The sequence below is a fragment of the Dinoponera quadriceps genome, unplaced genomic scaffold, assembly GCF_001313825.1.
Source record: "Dinoponera quadriceps isolate SergipeBrazil2010 unplaced genomic scaffold, ASM131382v1 scaffold566, whole genome shotgun sequence".
NCBI classification, from domain to species: domain Eukaryota; kingdom Metazoa; phylum Arthropoda; class Insecta; order Hymenoptera; family Formicidae; genus Dinoponera; species Dinoponera quadriceps.
The window spans coordinates 1,108,329-1,126,559 of record NW_014555972.1 but is presented as its reverse complement, the minus strand read 5'-3'; the positions used below and the strand labels follow the sequence as shown (position 1 = coordinate 1,126,559).

The 18,231-nt window shown below is 45.9% G+C and overlaps 1 protein-coding gene across 17 annotated transcripts in view; it reads left to right on the top strand.

Annotated features, from left to right (window-relative positions):
- LOC106746236 (basement membrane-specific heparan sulfate proteoglycan core protein) overlaps positions 1-18,231 on the top strand; it is a 224,661-nt gene that overhangs the window by 69,350 nt on the left and 137,080 nt on the right. For all 17 annotated transcript variants that reach the window (XM_014622582.1, XM_014622571.1, XM_014622572.1 and 14 more), the window contains exons 2-9: positions 2,830-2,998; positions 3,452-3,630; positions 3,852-4,017; positions 4,359-4,527; positions 4,595-4,755; positions 5,874-6,032; positions 7,113-7,340; positions 8,075-8,191. In XM_014622582.1, coding sequence (XP_014478068.1) covers positions 2,830-2,998; positions 3,452-3,630; positions 3,852-4,017; positions 4,359-4,527; positions 4,595-4,755; positions 5,874-6,032; positions 7,113-7,340; positions 8,075-8,191 — 1,348 coding nt within the window. The remainder of the gene's footprint in view (positions 1-2,829; positions 2,999-3,451; positions 3,631-3,851; positions 4,018-4,358; positions 4,528-4,594; positions 4,756-5,873; positions 6,033-7,112; positions 7,341-8,074; positions 8,192-18,231) is intronic.

Genomic DNA, 18,231 nt, shown 5'->3' with positions numbered 1-18,231 from the left:
CGTTGCACGAGCATTCCCGCCTCGTGCAGAGAGAGAGAGAGAGAGAGAGGGACGGGGGGAGGGAAGAGAAAAAGACAAGCCGACACATATTTCCGGTCACGTGCTGCAGCGCGCTGCATTTTGCGCGATGCGAACGAGACACGCGAAACCGGCTCGCGTGAAAATAATACGATTAAATAGAATTGAGACGGCGGCGCATGCATATGTGTGTGTGTGTGTATGTATACGTCTTCTTTTCATATTTATTCCTGCTCAATCGCAATTTTGATGTTACTCTGGCAGATGGACGGTTTTCTCGAGATTCGAAAGAAACGCAGCGCGTGAAAGAATCCACTCGCGGTGCAGCCGCGCTTAGTCGACCGTTGTTGTCGCCATTGAGTCGTGCGTACGCCTTTAATTTCGCGCGAGAGGCGCCACACGCACTCACGTATGCGCGCACGCACGACCTCGCGCTCAGTTCCACATTGTATTATTCACACTTACGCTGTAACTACGCAGGCACGCGCTTGCACAGCCGTACGGGTATCCGAGTATCGAAATTTTCGCCCTGTGTCAGACCTTTAATCCTACGAGACAATAAGAAGGCAAGATAGCGAAACAGTTTCAATTCTAATAATATAATCGTCTATATCTACTTCGACCTTGATGACTCCTGAAATTTCCGTCGTTGCGCAGATACCGTCATTCAGAACGCGATTACAACGATGTTAGCGCGCTGACAAGAGACACGGGCATTCTCAGTATCGCTTGTACTGTAAAACAACGATAACAACGATGCTCCGTTGGATAGAAATCGACAATCACATGTTTTCATAACGAAATACCTACTCGGAACTACAAACGAGTTGACTCGTCAGCGCGCTGACATCGTTGCAAGCGCGTCCGGAAAAATATTGATACAGCAGAAAAGCTGCGCAACGACATCCTGAGCTGGCGGCATCGTCGTAACGAAGTTACAGAATAGGTCGAACTGGTCCACAGACCTACCTGAGTAGGCGCAAACTATCCCGAAGAGCGTGAAGGTAGCAGGAAAATTTCGAGCTCGGTGTAAGCTCTCTCTCAGACTCGGCTCAGGTATTCGCCCATAACCGACACGTTATTCCGGCTGGCTCCTCTGGCTTATGTACCGGCTCTCCGCCGTCTCTCCGACGGTTGGTTCTCCATTTTCATCCCGCACGAGCGACGTCATTGACCCACGAGGCGCGCGCGCTCGCTCGAATCCTGGCCAGTTCGCCGGTCGCGGTTCCTTGCGGAATCACGACGAGCCGGCGGAATGGCGCGACGATCCTGAATTTATATCGTGTGTTTAGGTGAGAATTGGTTCTTTATGAGCGACGCGTGAGAATACTCGGCGATACACACACCTCGGCTGATAGTCCTCGTGTGTGGGTGGGTGTACGTGCCGCCCGCCGCGGCGACACGTGTGCTCATCTGGCGGGGCGGGTTCTCTCGAGCGGCCGATGAAGTAGCAGCGATACGTGCATCCGTCATCGCGAAAACCGTAACGAATGCAGCGACCGTCCGAAAGATATATACGAAGAGACCGGAGTTTTACGTCTCGTAAAAAGATCCGCGGTGTCGGACGAGTTCAGCGATAAAACGATCGGACGGACTGTTGTAACCGATTACCGCGGAAACGCCGAAGCGGAACAATTAATCCTTTTCGAGTTACAGACGCCCCGGGGTAAAATGATTATGTGTATAATTATACTTTATCTATTACGCACGGCCGCCTGCTGATTCGAGCCGGCCTTTTCTCACGTGACCTTTTTCACATTATCCTCGAGCTGCGAGTTATGTGTTATTGCAAATTACTGCGCTTATATATCGCGAGTATCAACAGACGTAATTATAAGAAGAATAATTGTTTCTCCTGAAAATTCGGAGACTATTAGGTTGGTGCGTATGAAATGTCGCATTCTCTTTACATGCGGACGTTTTCCTCCCTGTTTTCGTTATACTTTTGTATTTGGCATAACCTCATTCATACTCGTATTGTCCATTGCCAGAGACTCATTTCAACAAAATAGGTTTTCTCGAAGGTCTTCCCTTTTTTATTTCTTTTGAGTTTATTACCGATATGAATTCTGCCGACATTCGCGTCATTTTCTTATATGAGTACAAACTTGGTAATAGTGCTGCAAAAGCTGCACGCAACATAAACCAAGCGTTTGGGGAGAATACGGTTAACAATCGGAAAGTGCAGCGTTGGTTCGAAAAATTTCGGACTGGCGATTTTTCACTGCAAAATGAGCCGCGCGGAAGACCCAAAACGTCTGTGAATAATGATGACCTGAAGGCTCTAGTGGAAGCGGATCCAGCCGTATCCACGAGGGAACTTGCTATCAGGATGAAAGTTGACCATACAACGATATTGAGACACCAAATTGTACTCCCATCGCTTGTGAATCGGCATGGCCCGCTACTGCTCCATGACAACGCTCGGCCGCACACATCGCACAAAACAATTGCGAAACTGAACGAACTGGAATATGAAGTTTTGCAGCATCCACCATATTCACCGGATCTCTCGCCGACCGATTTTCATTTTTTCAAGCATTTAGAGCTGTTTTTAAGAGGCAAACACCATGAAAATGAAGACAGTCTAAAAAACTCGATATCAGAGTTTATTAATTCTAAAGACCAAAATTTTTTTAAGACAGGCATCTACGCTTTAAAATCTCGTTGGGAGAAGTGTATTGAAGCGAATGGAGCATACTTTGATTGAATAAACAGCTTTTGAAGAAAGATATACAGTTTTATACAATCACTTAAGAATCCGACATTTCATATGCACCAACCTAATACAATTTCACTTTGCTTTTTCAGGACGATGACTTGATTTTCGATCCAGATGGTAAACAGCCCGCAGTCCAGACGCCGTTGATCGAAACGCAGCACGACCAGTCCTTTTTCCACAGGCTAAAGAGAGGACTTTGGAATAACTTCTTTGGGTTTACGACTACCACGACCACAACCACGACTCAAGCGCCGCCAGGTACTATATTTTTTTCGATAGCAAGTCATTAAAACGAACGAACAAAAAAATAAAGTTATGCCTAATTATAAAAGTATTGATTTTGGATTTGCCATTAAAAATAATGTCCCTTTAATGTATCGAACATATTTCATATAAATTCCTTGAATTTATCGAAATATATAATTCTGTTATTCTGCTACACTGAGAGTAGTAGAATGTAGTTATTTTCGGAGACAACGATATCCTTTCTTTTTATTTTAACCACGGAAATAATAGTAGCAACACGCACGTAAGATTATTCACACTGACACTATAGTAACACTTACTAGAAAAATAGTTTCTCTTGATTATTTTTGCGGTTAAAATGAAAAAAGGATATTGTTGTCCCTGAAGATAACCATAGTTTTCTTTCAGCGTAAAGTCGCCGAGAAAAACGCATGTATTCTCTAAAGCGCCCGATTTTCTCGACAGATCCGGAAGAGACGATAGATCAAGATCAAGATATTGACGATTCGGTCTTCGTCAACACTAAAGATGGCAACCATACGTTCGCTCAACCAGAAACATCAAGCGCGCGGAACGGCGTCATCGAGAGATTGACTCTCGACAAAATCGACAACGACGACGATGACGACGACGAAGAGGCCGAGGTATAAATTTCAACCTTGCCGACGTTTGCGCCGTTTGTGACCTTCTTCTCGCCCTTATCGCCTCGTTAATTCGACTGTGATGCGAATATTTCTCATTAAAATCGCGTTCACGTTAGATCCGCCGTTAACACGCGTCCCCTTCAGCTTCCCCTTCAGCTTCCCGAAGTCACCTCACGTTCGTTCGTTCGCCGCGTCTAGTTACACATCGTGTGTCATTACAGCACAATAACGAAGTGGAAGATGTCGCGGAAAGCCGGAGGATACCGGTGACATACGGGAACAGCGACGACGAAGACTTGGCCGGCTCGGGCGACATCGAAGGCAGCGCGATCGAAGTAGAATCACATATCAATACGGAGGACTATCGCAATACCGCCGGTCCAGCGAGTAAGTACAATTTTCCTTAGAGATATATAAACATACGCATATGAGCTGGAAAATTATAGTCTTGCTAGAGTGCACTTAATGTCGAGACAATTTCAAGGCAGTATGGCAAATTTCGGAAAGCAACGCGAACGACGCGATTAAAACTGTACGCAAGATTCCATTAGCGCAATCCCGGGAAAAAATAATTATACATGATTACATATAATTATATATAATTATATAAAATCACGTGTGAATTTTGCCCGTGTATGTTTACCGAGCTTCTTCGCGTTTGTATTAACTATTACCTCCCTAACATCACCGTCACCGGCCGTCTGAAATTTGGTTCCGTTTCCTTACAGGATTCTATCGCGTCACCCTGACGGTCATCGAGCCCTACAGGCGGGAGTATTCCGACAGGAACAGCCCCGTGTACCGAGAGCTGAGCAGCAATCTCACGAAGGCTATTGAGAACTTGTACAATCATCATATTCCGAATTACAATTACTTCGCGAACGTCGTCAAGATATCGTAAGTGCGATCGCCGCCGCGTAATCGCCGACCGCTCCTCCGTCGATCACGACGTTTTCACTTGCAGACCAACGTCCGACGCTTTCACGTCCCAGGTCACCCTCGACATCGGCTCGACGTTCACGGACGAGCACCGTGTGCGCGACGTCCTCGAACAACAGCTGCAATACCATTCCTTGGGCAGCATCCAAGTGAATCCCGAAGGATTCACCTTCAGGATATTCCAAGGTATCCCCGACAGCGGCGGCGGCCGCCTAACGACCGGGGAATGATCGATTTCACGTTGGAGGCTTCGAAGCTAAACTTCGTAATTCGCTGGCGATTTTCCGGCGATGCGGAAAAGTTCGCATTCGCGAAAAGTATGAAGACTCGCTGAAATATCGGGTCGAGTCGAGTTCTCTCAACTGTCAAAATTGATTAACGACGTCGCCCGCGCGCGCAACAATCGCGCCGGAGAGATGATGTATTTAGCGTCAGGGGGGTTAAATCGATCATTCCGCCGGAGGCATGTGATTTATAAGAGCTCGTCGGAATATTAGAATGAGCAGTAGGTGTGCACGTGCAATGCAGCCGTCTCGAGTTTTGACCGCGCGATCGCGCGAGATTATTCCCGATCTCCCACGGTGTCCAGTTCGACCGACGTTTTATTTTTTACGCGGGTAATAACGATTTATTTTGCTGATCCTGTGACACCTGTTAAATTCTGCAACCTTTAGTTCTACAGATTTTTATGTTAACGCCACGTGAACAATTTATTTTGACGCCGAAATAGAGAAAACGAACACGTAAGACATCATCAAATACAAGATAGGAGTAAGTTATATTATGAGAATTTAAATTAAATCTATCTTGCTGGATTCTGAAAGAAAGAAAGTGCCTACGTTCGAGTAGATATTTGCCAGAGAGTGTTGGAATAATTATTTTACTTGAATTAAATCAATATTATTTGAATGCAGCGCGCAAAAAAAGTGCCTACGTTCGAGTAACATTTATTTAATTCAAATGAAAAAATTATTCCAACACTAGCAAATATTTATTTGAGTATAGTATATTTTTTTTTTCTTTCAAACGCATTGCTACGTGGTATATCAAAGGTTCTTACATGAATATTTATGAGGATTTATATCGCCAAAATTTCGACTTTGATCGTTAGCTCATGTCTCGTTTTCTCCGCACATTTTTAGTTTCTTCCCCCCGATTATTTCTCAGTACGTTCCTTCATTAATTTGCGTTCCCTTTTGTTTTGCACCTTCCTCGAACACCGCTCGGCGTCGCACGATCCGCTTTGCGCGGTCCATTCCCGAAACAACGTACACACGACACACAAACACGACGATACGATGCAGCCGGTGAAAAAGACACGCAGCCAGAATGCGACCAATCGGCCGAATTGATGTGCAAGAGCGGTGCATGCGTGCCGTTAGAATCGCGCTGCGACGGCGTGCCGCAATGTGACGACGGTTCGGACGAGGACAACTGCCCGAAGGATCAGATCACAGGCGACGGTAAGTACACCGGCTCCGCGACACGGATCATCGCGTTATCATCTGCCCCGCAACGATGACATCTCGCGCGACGTTGAGGCCGAGCTGAACCCTCCTTCACGACGCTTGTCTGTGCACGGAGAGAATTTCATAGTCGAAAGAAGGGCCTTTATTTTCTCCTTAATTTAATTCTCCTTAACCCTTTTCCCACGTATTGAAACAAAGTAGCGTATATTGATTCCATTTGCCGGACTGCGAAAACGGTATCCTCCCACAAAATTAAAACAATACATTGCTACAGCAAGTGTATTAGGTTCTTAGTAGGCCCGTCGTATCTCTTCTTGGTTAATCACCTACAAAGCCTGTGCTGCTGCAGAATTGTGTAACTGAGGAACATACCAAAATTCTGCCGTAATTTGTCATCCCTCCGTTTCATATATGCTATAATTATATTTTAAGAACTGAGATCTGCTATTAGAATATTTAATGCAGCAAGATATCACCGACAGTCCATTTCCGTACCACTGGAAAGTCTGATAAAATTAGGAAGAATTTGTATGAAGGAAGCTATGATGTTCTCTCCGTGTGCGGAATTTTTGCACTTTTCTCGATCTTTTCTTCCGGCTATTCAGGTTATTCATGATGCGACCTGAGTGTACAGATACACGGTACGCCGTGGCATTCTTCGTACGCTGTAAAAAAAAAACTGCTTCAACCAACCCTTTCGCGTCTTATTTCTTTTTTCCGCAAGAACTTCTATTTACCTGTGAAAAGGAGATAGAGAGCAAGAAACAAGACGCAAAGAGCACATTGTAGACCAGGCTTTAGAATATCTCCTCGTGGAGATCCAGCAGGTGTCGAACAGCATTGTACATATTTTCCGCTTCGTTACCGTCCATTTAATGGCACGATAGCTCCGCTGTATCTCTCTCTCTCTCTCTCTCGTCCGTTGCGGGGCATCGCACATGCGGAATTGGCATCACCGATCGAGAGAGCAGCCGCCATGACTCTCGTCACGACTCGTCCGCGCGGCTAATTCGCACCTCCTCGCTAACGCGGCTTATCACTCCGAACACCGATGTTGATACACGCGACACGTAGATACGACCTCGGACCTGCCGACGGAGACCCCGGACTACGACAAGGAGGAGGAGGAGGAGGAGGAAGAACACGAGGAGGAGTCGACACTGAGGCCGTCTTCCGACAAGTGTCGCGCCGACGACACGGTGCGCTGCACCGACGGCAGCCGTTATATCTGCTCGGTACAGGAGTGCGACGGTATTCCGAATTGCGATGACGGCGGCGACGAGGTCAACTGCCCGCACCCAGGTACAGTTCGAGCCGGACGGATCCTCGTCGAGGATTCCGGGCTCAATGCTCGACGAGAAGTCGACGGCACCGAAGGACCGGCGTAGTTTTCAAATTTCCTGAAATTTAAAGAGTAACTTTCTAGTTTAATTTATCGTAAGAGTAACTTTCGAGTCTAATTTATCGTAATGTAAATGCCGAAAGGTTTTGACAGAGCGTGGAAGAGCCGCGAATAGAATGAACGAGGCATTGTATCCGTCGAAATGACGGATGCCGTCCTTTTGGTGAAACATGCGTGTATGTTAAAAAAAGAAAAAAATATATATATATTTCCTAACATTCTATATACATATCTCATGCTTCCTTATTACGCTTCTTTTTTGCACGAGATCCGAATTTTTTTACATAAGCGACAATGTCGCATGTATATATAGCTGTTGAAGGCACGTTTAAAAGTTCTAATTAGACGTTTCACGTGTCCTGTATAAATGTAAATATGCGATCGTAGTTCGTGGTTATATCGGCGCATGTAACACGTGTTAACGAGGAATGAGACCCTAACGCTTCTTACGTCAACGACACACCGAAACCGCCGGTGTTGATCGCGCGTATATATCCGCATGCTGCCACATCTCTACCATTCGCGACGTGTACGCAACCATATTTCGCAACTTCGCAAAGCGTATTGCGGTAATAACGTAAACACACATGCGGTGCGTCGAGATTACCGATACTGTAACATTAACTTTCCGCAGGCTGCGGCGCCGGCGAGTTCCCGTGCGACGTTAACAGATGCATATTGGAGCAGCAACGATGCAACTTCATCGTGGACTGTCAAGACGGCAGCGACGAGCATGACTGCCACTATCCATGTAAGTGCTATGCATGATCTGTCTTAATCTAATTTAAGCCGGCTGTCGCGAAATCTTTTATTTAACGGCCGTAACACTCCAAAAATTCGCGTCCCCTGCTCTTTATATCATTATACCGCAGCATTTACAGGTAAGCGCGAGCGAATTTGCGCGACGACTTATCTTTCTTTATTCGAAATTACGCATTAAACTATATTCGCATTATCCTTACTATGAAAAATATTTTGATGGAGGATTGACGGACATTTGTCTGCCGCCGTTTACACGGATAATGGCGGATTCATTCTTAAAAATACGATTATTATTATTACGATATTTTCATGCAAAAGTAAGCATCTATAATCTTATATAAAGATGAAACTTGTACTAATACATGAAGAATTTCTATACAGTTCTGCTAAAAATATCATATCCTTGTTATTGGAAAATAATTCTCCCTAATAATTTTTATCAACTGAGAGGGGATAATATCGAATAGAGAGAACGGCATCTTAAAACAGATACTTAATTCTCAGTTTGAAGATATTGTTCCTTCTGTCCAATATTTTTTCCTCTCAATTCGTGAAAATTATTCTCGAATAACATGAATATACTTTCAACGGAACTGTACAGTATTTCTTCGTGCAAGAGCACATTTCACATAGTTTTATGCATCTTCATAATAAGATTATATATTCTTACTTATATATGAATATATTCTTGAGTTGATACTAATTCTTTTGCCGTAAACACAAGAATCTTTCTGCTCCCGAATTTTCGCCTGGTCCTCGGCCAACAGAAAACTCACGGGCACGCTGACGACACTGTTTTCTCCCCGCGACACTCCGTAAATTTTCGGTCTGAAAAACGCAAAACGGCCGGAATCGACCTCGTTCGGAGCCCGGCTATTACCGACCGCTGCGTTCAGACGTCAGACGGTTCTCGTTATCCTGGAACACCTTATATTTTACCAACCACCGCTGGTTTATCGGATAAAACGAAGACCTCGCGGGTAGATGGTACAGACCTGTCCTACCGACCCAGGGAGGATCGATACACGCGTTCACCCCCGTTGCATTTTCACCCCTGTCGGAACCCGGTCCGTTGAGATCGACGGTTTATCAGCGAGCCGCGGAGACACTGCCGGCTAATTCGGCTAATTCGAATCCCTCCGTCGCTCGTAGCATCGGCTGCAAATTTCCGGCGACGTGTCTCTCCTCCGTGGCGAGAAAGACGAGAAAAGTCGCTGGCTCTTTCCGCCCCTTCGTCCCTCTCTCTATCTCTCTTTCTCTATCTTTCTGTCTAAGTAACGACGGAAGTGCTCGGCGGTTTTCTCATCGTGGGAAAATAAGGTCGGACGGAGAAGCCGCGCTCGCGCGACCAGAACGTACCTACTGAATATTCAAAGCTCGAGGGCTTTTTTCTCCCGGCATCTCGCCGACATGCCCCCCGCGTGTCCTCCGGCCCCTTTTTTCCCGCGGCTTCCGCCGCTTCGAGTGGAGGACGATCGTGGTCAACAACGCGGAAGCACCGGAAGCCGGTGTGCAAAGCCCGGCCGATTGCGACCACACGTACGCTTTGTTGCGCGAGAGCCGGCTTAATTAGACAGCGAGGCGCGTTCGGCCGGGGTTAATTAGCTCGGTAGTATCGGCTCGTGAATTACAACCCCGCGCGACTTACCCAAGAAAATTGCAAAATGCACCGAATAATCTCGATTTTCTGCTTTATTCGTCCAACGGCCGTAGTATCTTGTTGTAACGCAACAACACCACGCATTGACGCGCGCGCCTGTGCGCGTGTGCGTTCCTTCTTTTCGCAACATGGATCGAGGAACGTCTTTCACTGAGGAAAAGGCAAGTATGGTGTAAGTATGAAAATTGCGTTGCACCGATTCGATTTAATTAATCTGCTTAGCTTGGTCGACCAGATGGTGAAAGCGACCAAATGACACTTGCATGTTGCAGGTGAAAGCAAAGTTGTATAAGTAAACTTAAATAGACCTTTAAAATCATGCGAGAAACGCTTAACAAACCCCAAAGATCTAGATGTCAAGTTCGTGACTGTTCGTGTGGGAAATAAGTGCGATAGAATTGGATATGTCAAATAAACACCAGATAAACGGTAAGATTATTATTTGTAACCTCCTCAATATTATTACGTCTTCTTACAAAATTAAAAATAACGTGTTGCTGCAATAGCCGCGATTAAGCTTTGAAAAAACCCGTTCTACTTTTCTCTTTCATTAGTCTCATACACACACACACACACACTGACGGAGCAAATATAAATATAAGTTATTTATTAATGTTGTAATTCTCCACCCAACAATATAAGCGCGAAACATGTATTATATAATGTTTACATGTTGATAACCGTTACATCGTCACACAGGGAGTTACGAATATTCCAGTCTAGATATTAATGTAATTATACCGTTACCCTTAATATTTACCGGTTGTGATGCTCGATGTGATGTAATTCGCAATAAGGATATTTTCGGCACAAAGGGCGGCACGTTACCGATGAATTTTTCATAACGATATCTTGCGTAATAGCGGAAAAATGTGGAGCAGCGAGCTAATTATCCGCGCGATTTGTACAATGTGCGACGTAACGAGTCGGGGCGGGAACGCATTCGCAGGTGGGACAAAGCGGCGTGCCCTGCCGAATTCCACGCCGGTGAAATTTGTATTTTTCGTCATTATCGCGATTTCGCAATTATCTCCCATTCAGAATGAACAATTCACAATCATGACTTGTGTCGCTTTCGACAGCCGCACGTTACCAACAACGACAAATACCTCTGCCTCCGTCGGAGTCACTTAACTACCGAGGATCTTACTCTCGACTAACTCAAACGGAAGTATCGTTTGCCCACTTAATCGCAATGCTTCCTTTCATCCCCCTCTCTTTCTCTCACTCTCACGCACTCTATCACTCTATCACATTATACGACAACCGTCAGTAAAACATCGTCGTCGACGGCGAAACATCATCCTTACAACGAAAGCTCGAAAACCGAAATGTTGGCCTTATGTTTAACTAAACATTAAATTCTGCAACACAGAGAGAAGCTAAAATCGAGCAAAGCAGATTTAATTCTAATAATATATAATTTAAACTAATAGGAAACTTTTAAAAAAGAAGAAACTAAAAATGATCAATATTTGATCATAAGAATGTGTGCACGGATTTAATAGTATAATATGGAAAAAAACAATAATTAGTTAATGAATTATATAAATTTTATTTCATATTCTAATTAAGAATATTCCAGTCTAGAATATTAAATAAAGTTTGCACAGTTTACTGATTAATTACTGGTTAATTAAATAGCTTTTTCGCTGCACTATTAAATTTGTGCATTAATTCCTTATGGTTCAACATTGATGTTTCTAACAACATAACTCCTACTCTAACTATGACGATGTATTCAATTTCCATTTTGGTTTTTAGCGTTAACTTCCTTCTCTCGAACCTTTAATTTTACAGATTTAATTTCAATGCTACCTGCAGCCATTAATATTCTCTATATTTCGATCATTACATTCATGGTGGATATTCAAAACAACCTGTTGTGGCGCTAGAAACAGCGAGGAGAGAAATTTAAGAAATCATCGTGGTCAAGTAGTAGTGAACAAGTGTAGCGATCGTCCAAATTTCATGGGATCTTCCGATATTGTCACCTTCATTTTACCTTGCCGATTCAATTACCATTTTTCCCCGCTAGTCCGCGAATCGTTGCTCACCGGCGGCGGCAAACGGAGAAGCGGGCCGGCTCATGATCGAAGAATACAATCCTACAAGGATCCGATCGTAAATCAAACAACACAGACTCCGAGACGCGTCCGGTTTGAAACACCCCGTGGATATCCCGGGTCTCTTCCGGCAGGTCTTTTTTCATCCCTCGGAGACGACGGAGGTCTGACTAGTTGACGAGGCGCGCGGTACGGGGCGGTGAGGGAGGAGAATCCGCGGGGGTTGCGGAGCGGCACCGTCGTCGAAGCACCGCTTCACATAAATATCCGCAGACACGCAGACCGCGGACCCGGCAAGAGCGCTTTTACCTGCTCCCGGTAATCGCGATGTGCATGCTTAATCAATATTCAAGTATTCAGCCGTGAGGCACGGGAGGAGGGAAGGGGACGATGAGCATCTAACCCTCTCTCTTCGCTAACCTGCCCCCTTGGCACACCCCCTTCGTCCCTTCGTCATTTCGTTTCTTTCCACCGACTCTGCCTTTCTCCTCTCTTCGGTGACTTACCGCCGAGCAGGAATGCGCATAACTACTTTCGTGTCTCCGGTGTTCTCCACCCTCCGCCCTCCTCCGTCCTTGTCCTGGCCGCGATATGCCTTCTCCGGACAATTATGAGTCTCGTTGGCTCGGGGTAAGGAAGGGAGGGGGAGCTCAGGCAACAGGAGGCAACGGCACAAAGGGGACACAAGGGGGTGAGACGAACACCAGCCCGTTTCAGGGTGGAGGACAGGGAGGGGAGAGGGTTAACCGCTAGGCACGCTAGGCACCGCCACGACAAACGTCAAGCTCCGTCGTCTTCGAACATTATTCAGGTGCGTTCCCGGCGCGTGTATATAGAGCCGGCCGACTTAAACGTCCGCAACGGTAGGTACTTAAGCAACAACGAGCGCTTCCAAAGGGAAGGGACGAAGGGGGGAGAATGGAAGCTCGGGGTAAGAAAGGGGTTGTTCGCGTGGATCGCCTCTGCTTTCGGCTTTCGCCCTCGTCCGAGTGGGTCATCGTGTTCTCCGTCGCTCGAGAAGGTCGTGTATCAGCGAGAACGGTTCGAGAACGATGATCGAGGTCTCCCGCTCGCGACTTGGTGCTGCCTGAGCTCTCGGTACCGCTCGAGAGAGAAAGAGGAAGAGAGGGGGGGGGGGGGGNGGGGGGGGGGGGGAAGAGGGTAGTATTTCTTGGCCGGGAGACGTTCACGATTGCTTTTACAACGTAGCGCGATGCATACGTTTATCGGGAGTAACGGATGATGGAAGTCGGGTGGTTGCCGAAGAGGCCTTACGAAGGGAACTTCTCGCTCGTTCCTCCGCGTAGCGGCGTACAACGTCGTGGGACTCGCGGATGAGCGTCTCTCCCCGTTTCACGAGGTCAATATTCCTGTCGCGAAATAAATTTCAGACGCTAACGACCGGACGATATTCCCGCCGCGAACGAACGAGCGAAGAGATTCATTCGCGAACCTCGCAGTCGATCGTACCAACGCGTCGGAGCCTAAGTTGAATTGAGCTTAGAATAAGCACACAGGGGGGGAGGGGTGCGTCAAGCAGCACTACTCCCTCGGTGGCGATGGAGATCAATTCGGGCGATCTTCCTCGTGATCTTTAACACACGCACAAACAAAGCAGCACGTGTGAGCCGTATGGCGCATGGGGAAAACAAGCAGCTAACGAGACATATTGAATTTAACAAGACGTGCTTAGTCAAATATGGTTTTGTGAGATTAAACAGAATTCTCTCTTCCTTTCTCTCTCTCTCTCTCTCTCTCTCTTTTTCTCTCTTTTGGTTATTATAACCAAAAATTCTGCTACGCAGCCGGATAAATTGAAATATCTATTTATAGCCTTAAGGTAGCGTTAAAATGTAATCTGTAGAATTAAATATTCAAGGGTGAAGTTAATAAGTGTGATAGATTTTTACCACTCCATAGGTAATCTCAGTAACTGCAAACTATTCTTAATAGCGTGAAAGTGGCAGGAAACATTTCGACTCGGTGTGCAGCGAGAGAACTTATCTTCTAAGAATTATTCAAGAACAAATTTTTTTAATGAACATCGGTCGTGTTCCAAATAGCGTCGGAAGGAAGTGTTCAAATTGAAAAAAATGACCGAAACAAGAGCGAGCGTACGATTAGAGAATTACAGTACTGGCAGCTCGGCGGACGGCGGTAATAGTTTGGTAATAGCAGGCTGCCTGCGGCTTATTTGATGCTTGTCCGATTACAAGCCGAGCGGTGTGTCGCGCCACCATTATGGTTTACACAAGGCTCATTCTCTTCCTTGCGTGTCATTACATCTTAACGCCTCCGCCGCCGCTGCGAGCGTAAACGCACGGGCGCGCGCCGCTAAACGTCCAGACCGCGAAAATTTATCGTTTTCCCAGCCGTCCGGAGAGCGCCGGGAGCAAAAAGAAAGTTCCGCGGGCTAATGCGCGCCCCGAAGGCGTGCCTGAAAATATCGCCGGGATCATTTCCCGCATATCGCCTTCCGCGTACGCATACCGCAATACATCGGTCGCGCGCTCGCACCGACCGACCGAGCTTTTTTCCCTCCCTCTCCCTGGTTTTCTCGGCGGGAAATTGCCAAGAGTTCAGCCGCGGAAATGATAATTAACGATACACGTGTATATCGCAAAACGGCACAATTAACCACCGTATGCTTATATACGGTTGGATTTTCCATTGTTTGAATTCCAAATTGTGTGAAAGTTCCTAGCGACGAGCGCAATTACGTTTAATGTCGCGCGATAATTAACCGTACACGATGAAACACTCCGGCTTTAACTCTCGCGCGCGGACGCACACATATGCGCGCGCACGCGAACTCTGCCCTTTCTCCAGTTTATTCCTTCCTTTTTTTTTCATTTTTTTCCTCTCTCTCTCTCTCTCTCTCTCTCTCTCTCTCTCTTTTTTTATAACGCTATAGTTCCGTTGTTCGGAGCAAACAATAGATTTCTGCGCCGCAAAAACGTTATTCTCATACGTACTCGGTCGACATTTACATCGCCGCATTTTTCTCGGCCGAAGTGCAGTCGCGCGTTTTACCACCCGGCGCGGGCAAAACCCACCGGCGAAACTATCTCGATCGAAACCGACATATTAGAAATGTATTTCCCCGGCAGATGGAAGTAATTTTTGTCACCCCCGGCAAGCAAGCGCGATACAAAACCGGGCGGTACGAAAATTCTCGCCTCTCAATTTCTTCGTCGACATGGAGGAGAGAGGCGAACGTTTCGATCTCGTTTTAAACTAAACACCCTTTATATTTAATCCTTATATTCGTCCACTTCCCGGTTAAGCCCGCGTAGCATTAGTTGTTATTTAAAACTCATCTCGATGAGATGCTCAGATCTGAATTTAGATTTTCTTTTTTTCCCCCCTTTTATTTGAATCATATAATATATGCGATATCTGTAAGCGCAATTCAAGTGAGAAATCCACTTCTACATATAAAAGGATATGTATCGCGTATTAATAAGCGTTACTCGTTTTAAGTAAGTTATTTTTTTCACCGTGACAATTATAGTCACAAATACCAAATATTTTTCCCTCAGAGGGGGGAAAATACCTTAAAATCGCCCGCTTCATTTCAATTCTTCCCCTCCCATTCCTCCCGTAAATAAAAAACGCATCAGTCATAGAGTGACGCGAAGTTCGAGCGCGATCGAGCTTAACGCGCGCGTTATAAAAGCAACACGCGTAATAGGCTCGCACTCGCGATGTACGTTCGATCGTATCAACGGAGCTGGAGTTGCGGAGTTCCGTGCGGACGACACGTAGTTCGCACATACGTAATTACACATACGTGCATAACGCATGATCTACCGTCGCTTAGTACGCGCTCGGCATGATCCGCATCTCGCGGATCTCGCGATCGCGAGGATAGATCGCGCGCGCTGATCGGGGCCGCTCGTCCGGACTCGTTTACACTTTCGAGGGCGGCTCGCTCGCTCGCTTTTAACGCGAAAAACGAGCTTGCGCCGGACGGACGGACGGGTTCGTCGCGACGAGCCTCTAATTGACCGCTCGCATGCGCGCCGGCAGAACGCTCTCAGCCGCGTGCGAGCCGGTAAAGCTGCAAAACGTTACGTCTTATCAATTCGCCTCCCTCCTCTTTCCCCGTTCTATCAACCGCGTATCGCACGGCGGTTCAACGCCGTCAAATAGCGGCCGGCATTCATCCCCGACAAAGACGAGGCTGTTCCCAGCTTCCACGCTAAGTGCGAATGCCGCGTGGAATCGTTGCATTTCGCCGGCCGGAGCCGAGCGAGACGGCCGTCTTCTGTTCTGTCGCCGGCATCGACGTTCGTCGGATTTCACCTCGATCGGCCCAGCCGTTTCCGAACAGGCGCGAGTGGATGTAATATTGACCCCCCACCCCCGTGAACCACTTCGGAAAGCGATATCTCGCGTCCGTTCGGCGATATAATTCCGGCCGGAGGTCGGCTGGAAGTTCCAACGGCCTCCCGAAACGAGCCGCGTGTTATTCTCACGCTCGTCCGTTGGTATTAATAATAGCGTTACGAATCGAGGAGGCGCGCGTTGCGAAAGTGATTTCTATGCTTGCACGGGGTGCAAGGCTCTGCCTCTTGCGTATCTTTGGAGATAAAGATACATATTCGTTGGAAAGTCTAACAATCGTATTTATTAATCGGAACATTCGTTTCTTCTTTGGGGCAGGTCGATGGTGAAATTTGTTTGGACGCGATAAATTTGATTAAATTTGGAGAAACCTTGTTCTCAGTTGTAGTTGGTCACTAGTTCATGCACGCGTGTTAAACGGTTAGTGTAAACAAGGCCAATGTCCAATTCAAGATCTATTATTTTAACACCACTGTCTGCTTGTGCGTACACTGGGTTTCAAAACGTTTTGAATACTTTTTTTTATTATTCCCGTTACTGTTGCCAGTCGAAGGTTGGTACAATGGAGGGAGTACGCTCCGAATAGAAATGTATATCTAGTCAGGCTGAGCCAAAAGCTAGTAGCTGGCTGGTATAAACTGAGTTAAATTTTCAAATCCGTTATTAGTTCGTTATCGGCCGATTATTCATTAAAATGTAGATTCGGTTTTGTGATCTAATCATTACATATCAAATAAGATAGAGTGGACGACGTTGTCTGCTCCAAAACACATAATCTAGCTACTGTATATTCGTCGCTTGCATTGAAAAGTGAGATTAATTAAGATTGAAGGTACGTTATTCCGTAGAAATATTAAGAAAACTAGTTATAATTTTTCATCTCGTAACTGTAACTTCTTTTGTTTACCTATTAGCTAACTCATTGATTTAACTGTTATCTTAGCCGGAAAAGCGAGCGTTACATTACTGGCTACTAGCAACGTTTCATACAAATTTACCACCAATGGCTAAACATCCACGAAGTTCAATTTCTATTATACTAGAATGCGTTTCTCTCACCGAGATTGCATCGGTTGTTATCAACGTTTGGAGAAACCACATTACAGATTTAACATCATGTTTCGCACATGAGTTTCTTATTATTAATCAAGCTTGGTTCAGAGCATATGATTATCGTCAAGTTTTTCTTTTTTTTTTTATTAAAAACGCTAAAATATGATTACTTTCTTTATTTCCGATACAGTTTGACACGCAGACGACGGTGTCAGCGAGAGAACTCGTCTTCGAGAGACACGTTCTTTCAGCAGGCCATCGCAGGCCACGTTTCGGACCACGTCAGGAAAGAAGTGTTCAAACTCAGTTTTTGAAACTCCGTGTATCCGCTGACACAGACAGACAACGTGACGATGTTGGCGTCGATATGCATGTACAAATGAATTTAACACGCGTACTTTGGATCGAATGACACCTACGCCAAGATACGTTCCGCTTCCACGGGATAAATGACATAACACGTGTCGCGAGACTTGCCTGAATAGAAGACGAGCGATTGCACGAAGTTGCCCCTGTTTCCAAGTTCAGTTATTTCCACGTGCATATCAATGAATACGCGAGGGTGACGAGGCGCGTTTACAATAATACCTTCTCAATTTGCGTCTCTCTTTCTCTCTCTCTCTCTCTCTCTCTCTCTCTCTCTCTTACCCAGTCATCGCAGAGCGAGAGGATGGAAAAACGAACGAGAATTAATTCGCCAGGCTAGGTTCTGCCTTAGGCAGTTTTAGATAACTAAATCTAATAATTCGCCATATCCTTATAAAATTATCCTACCGCGTGTGATGCGCAACGCGGCGAATCTCCGATTATTATTATTATTATTATCTTTATTGAGTATTGTGCAGTATCGATTTGTTATATGGGATTTACAATAATGTGATGTAGAGGATGTTCCGCGCA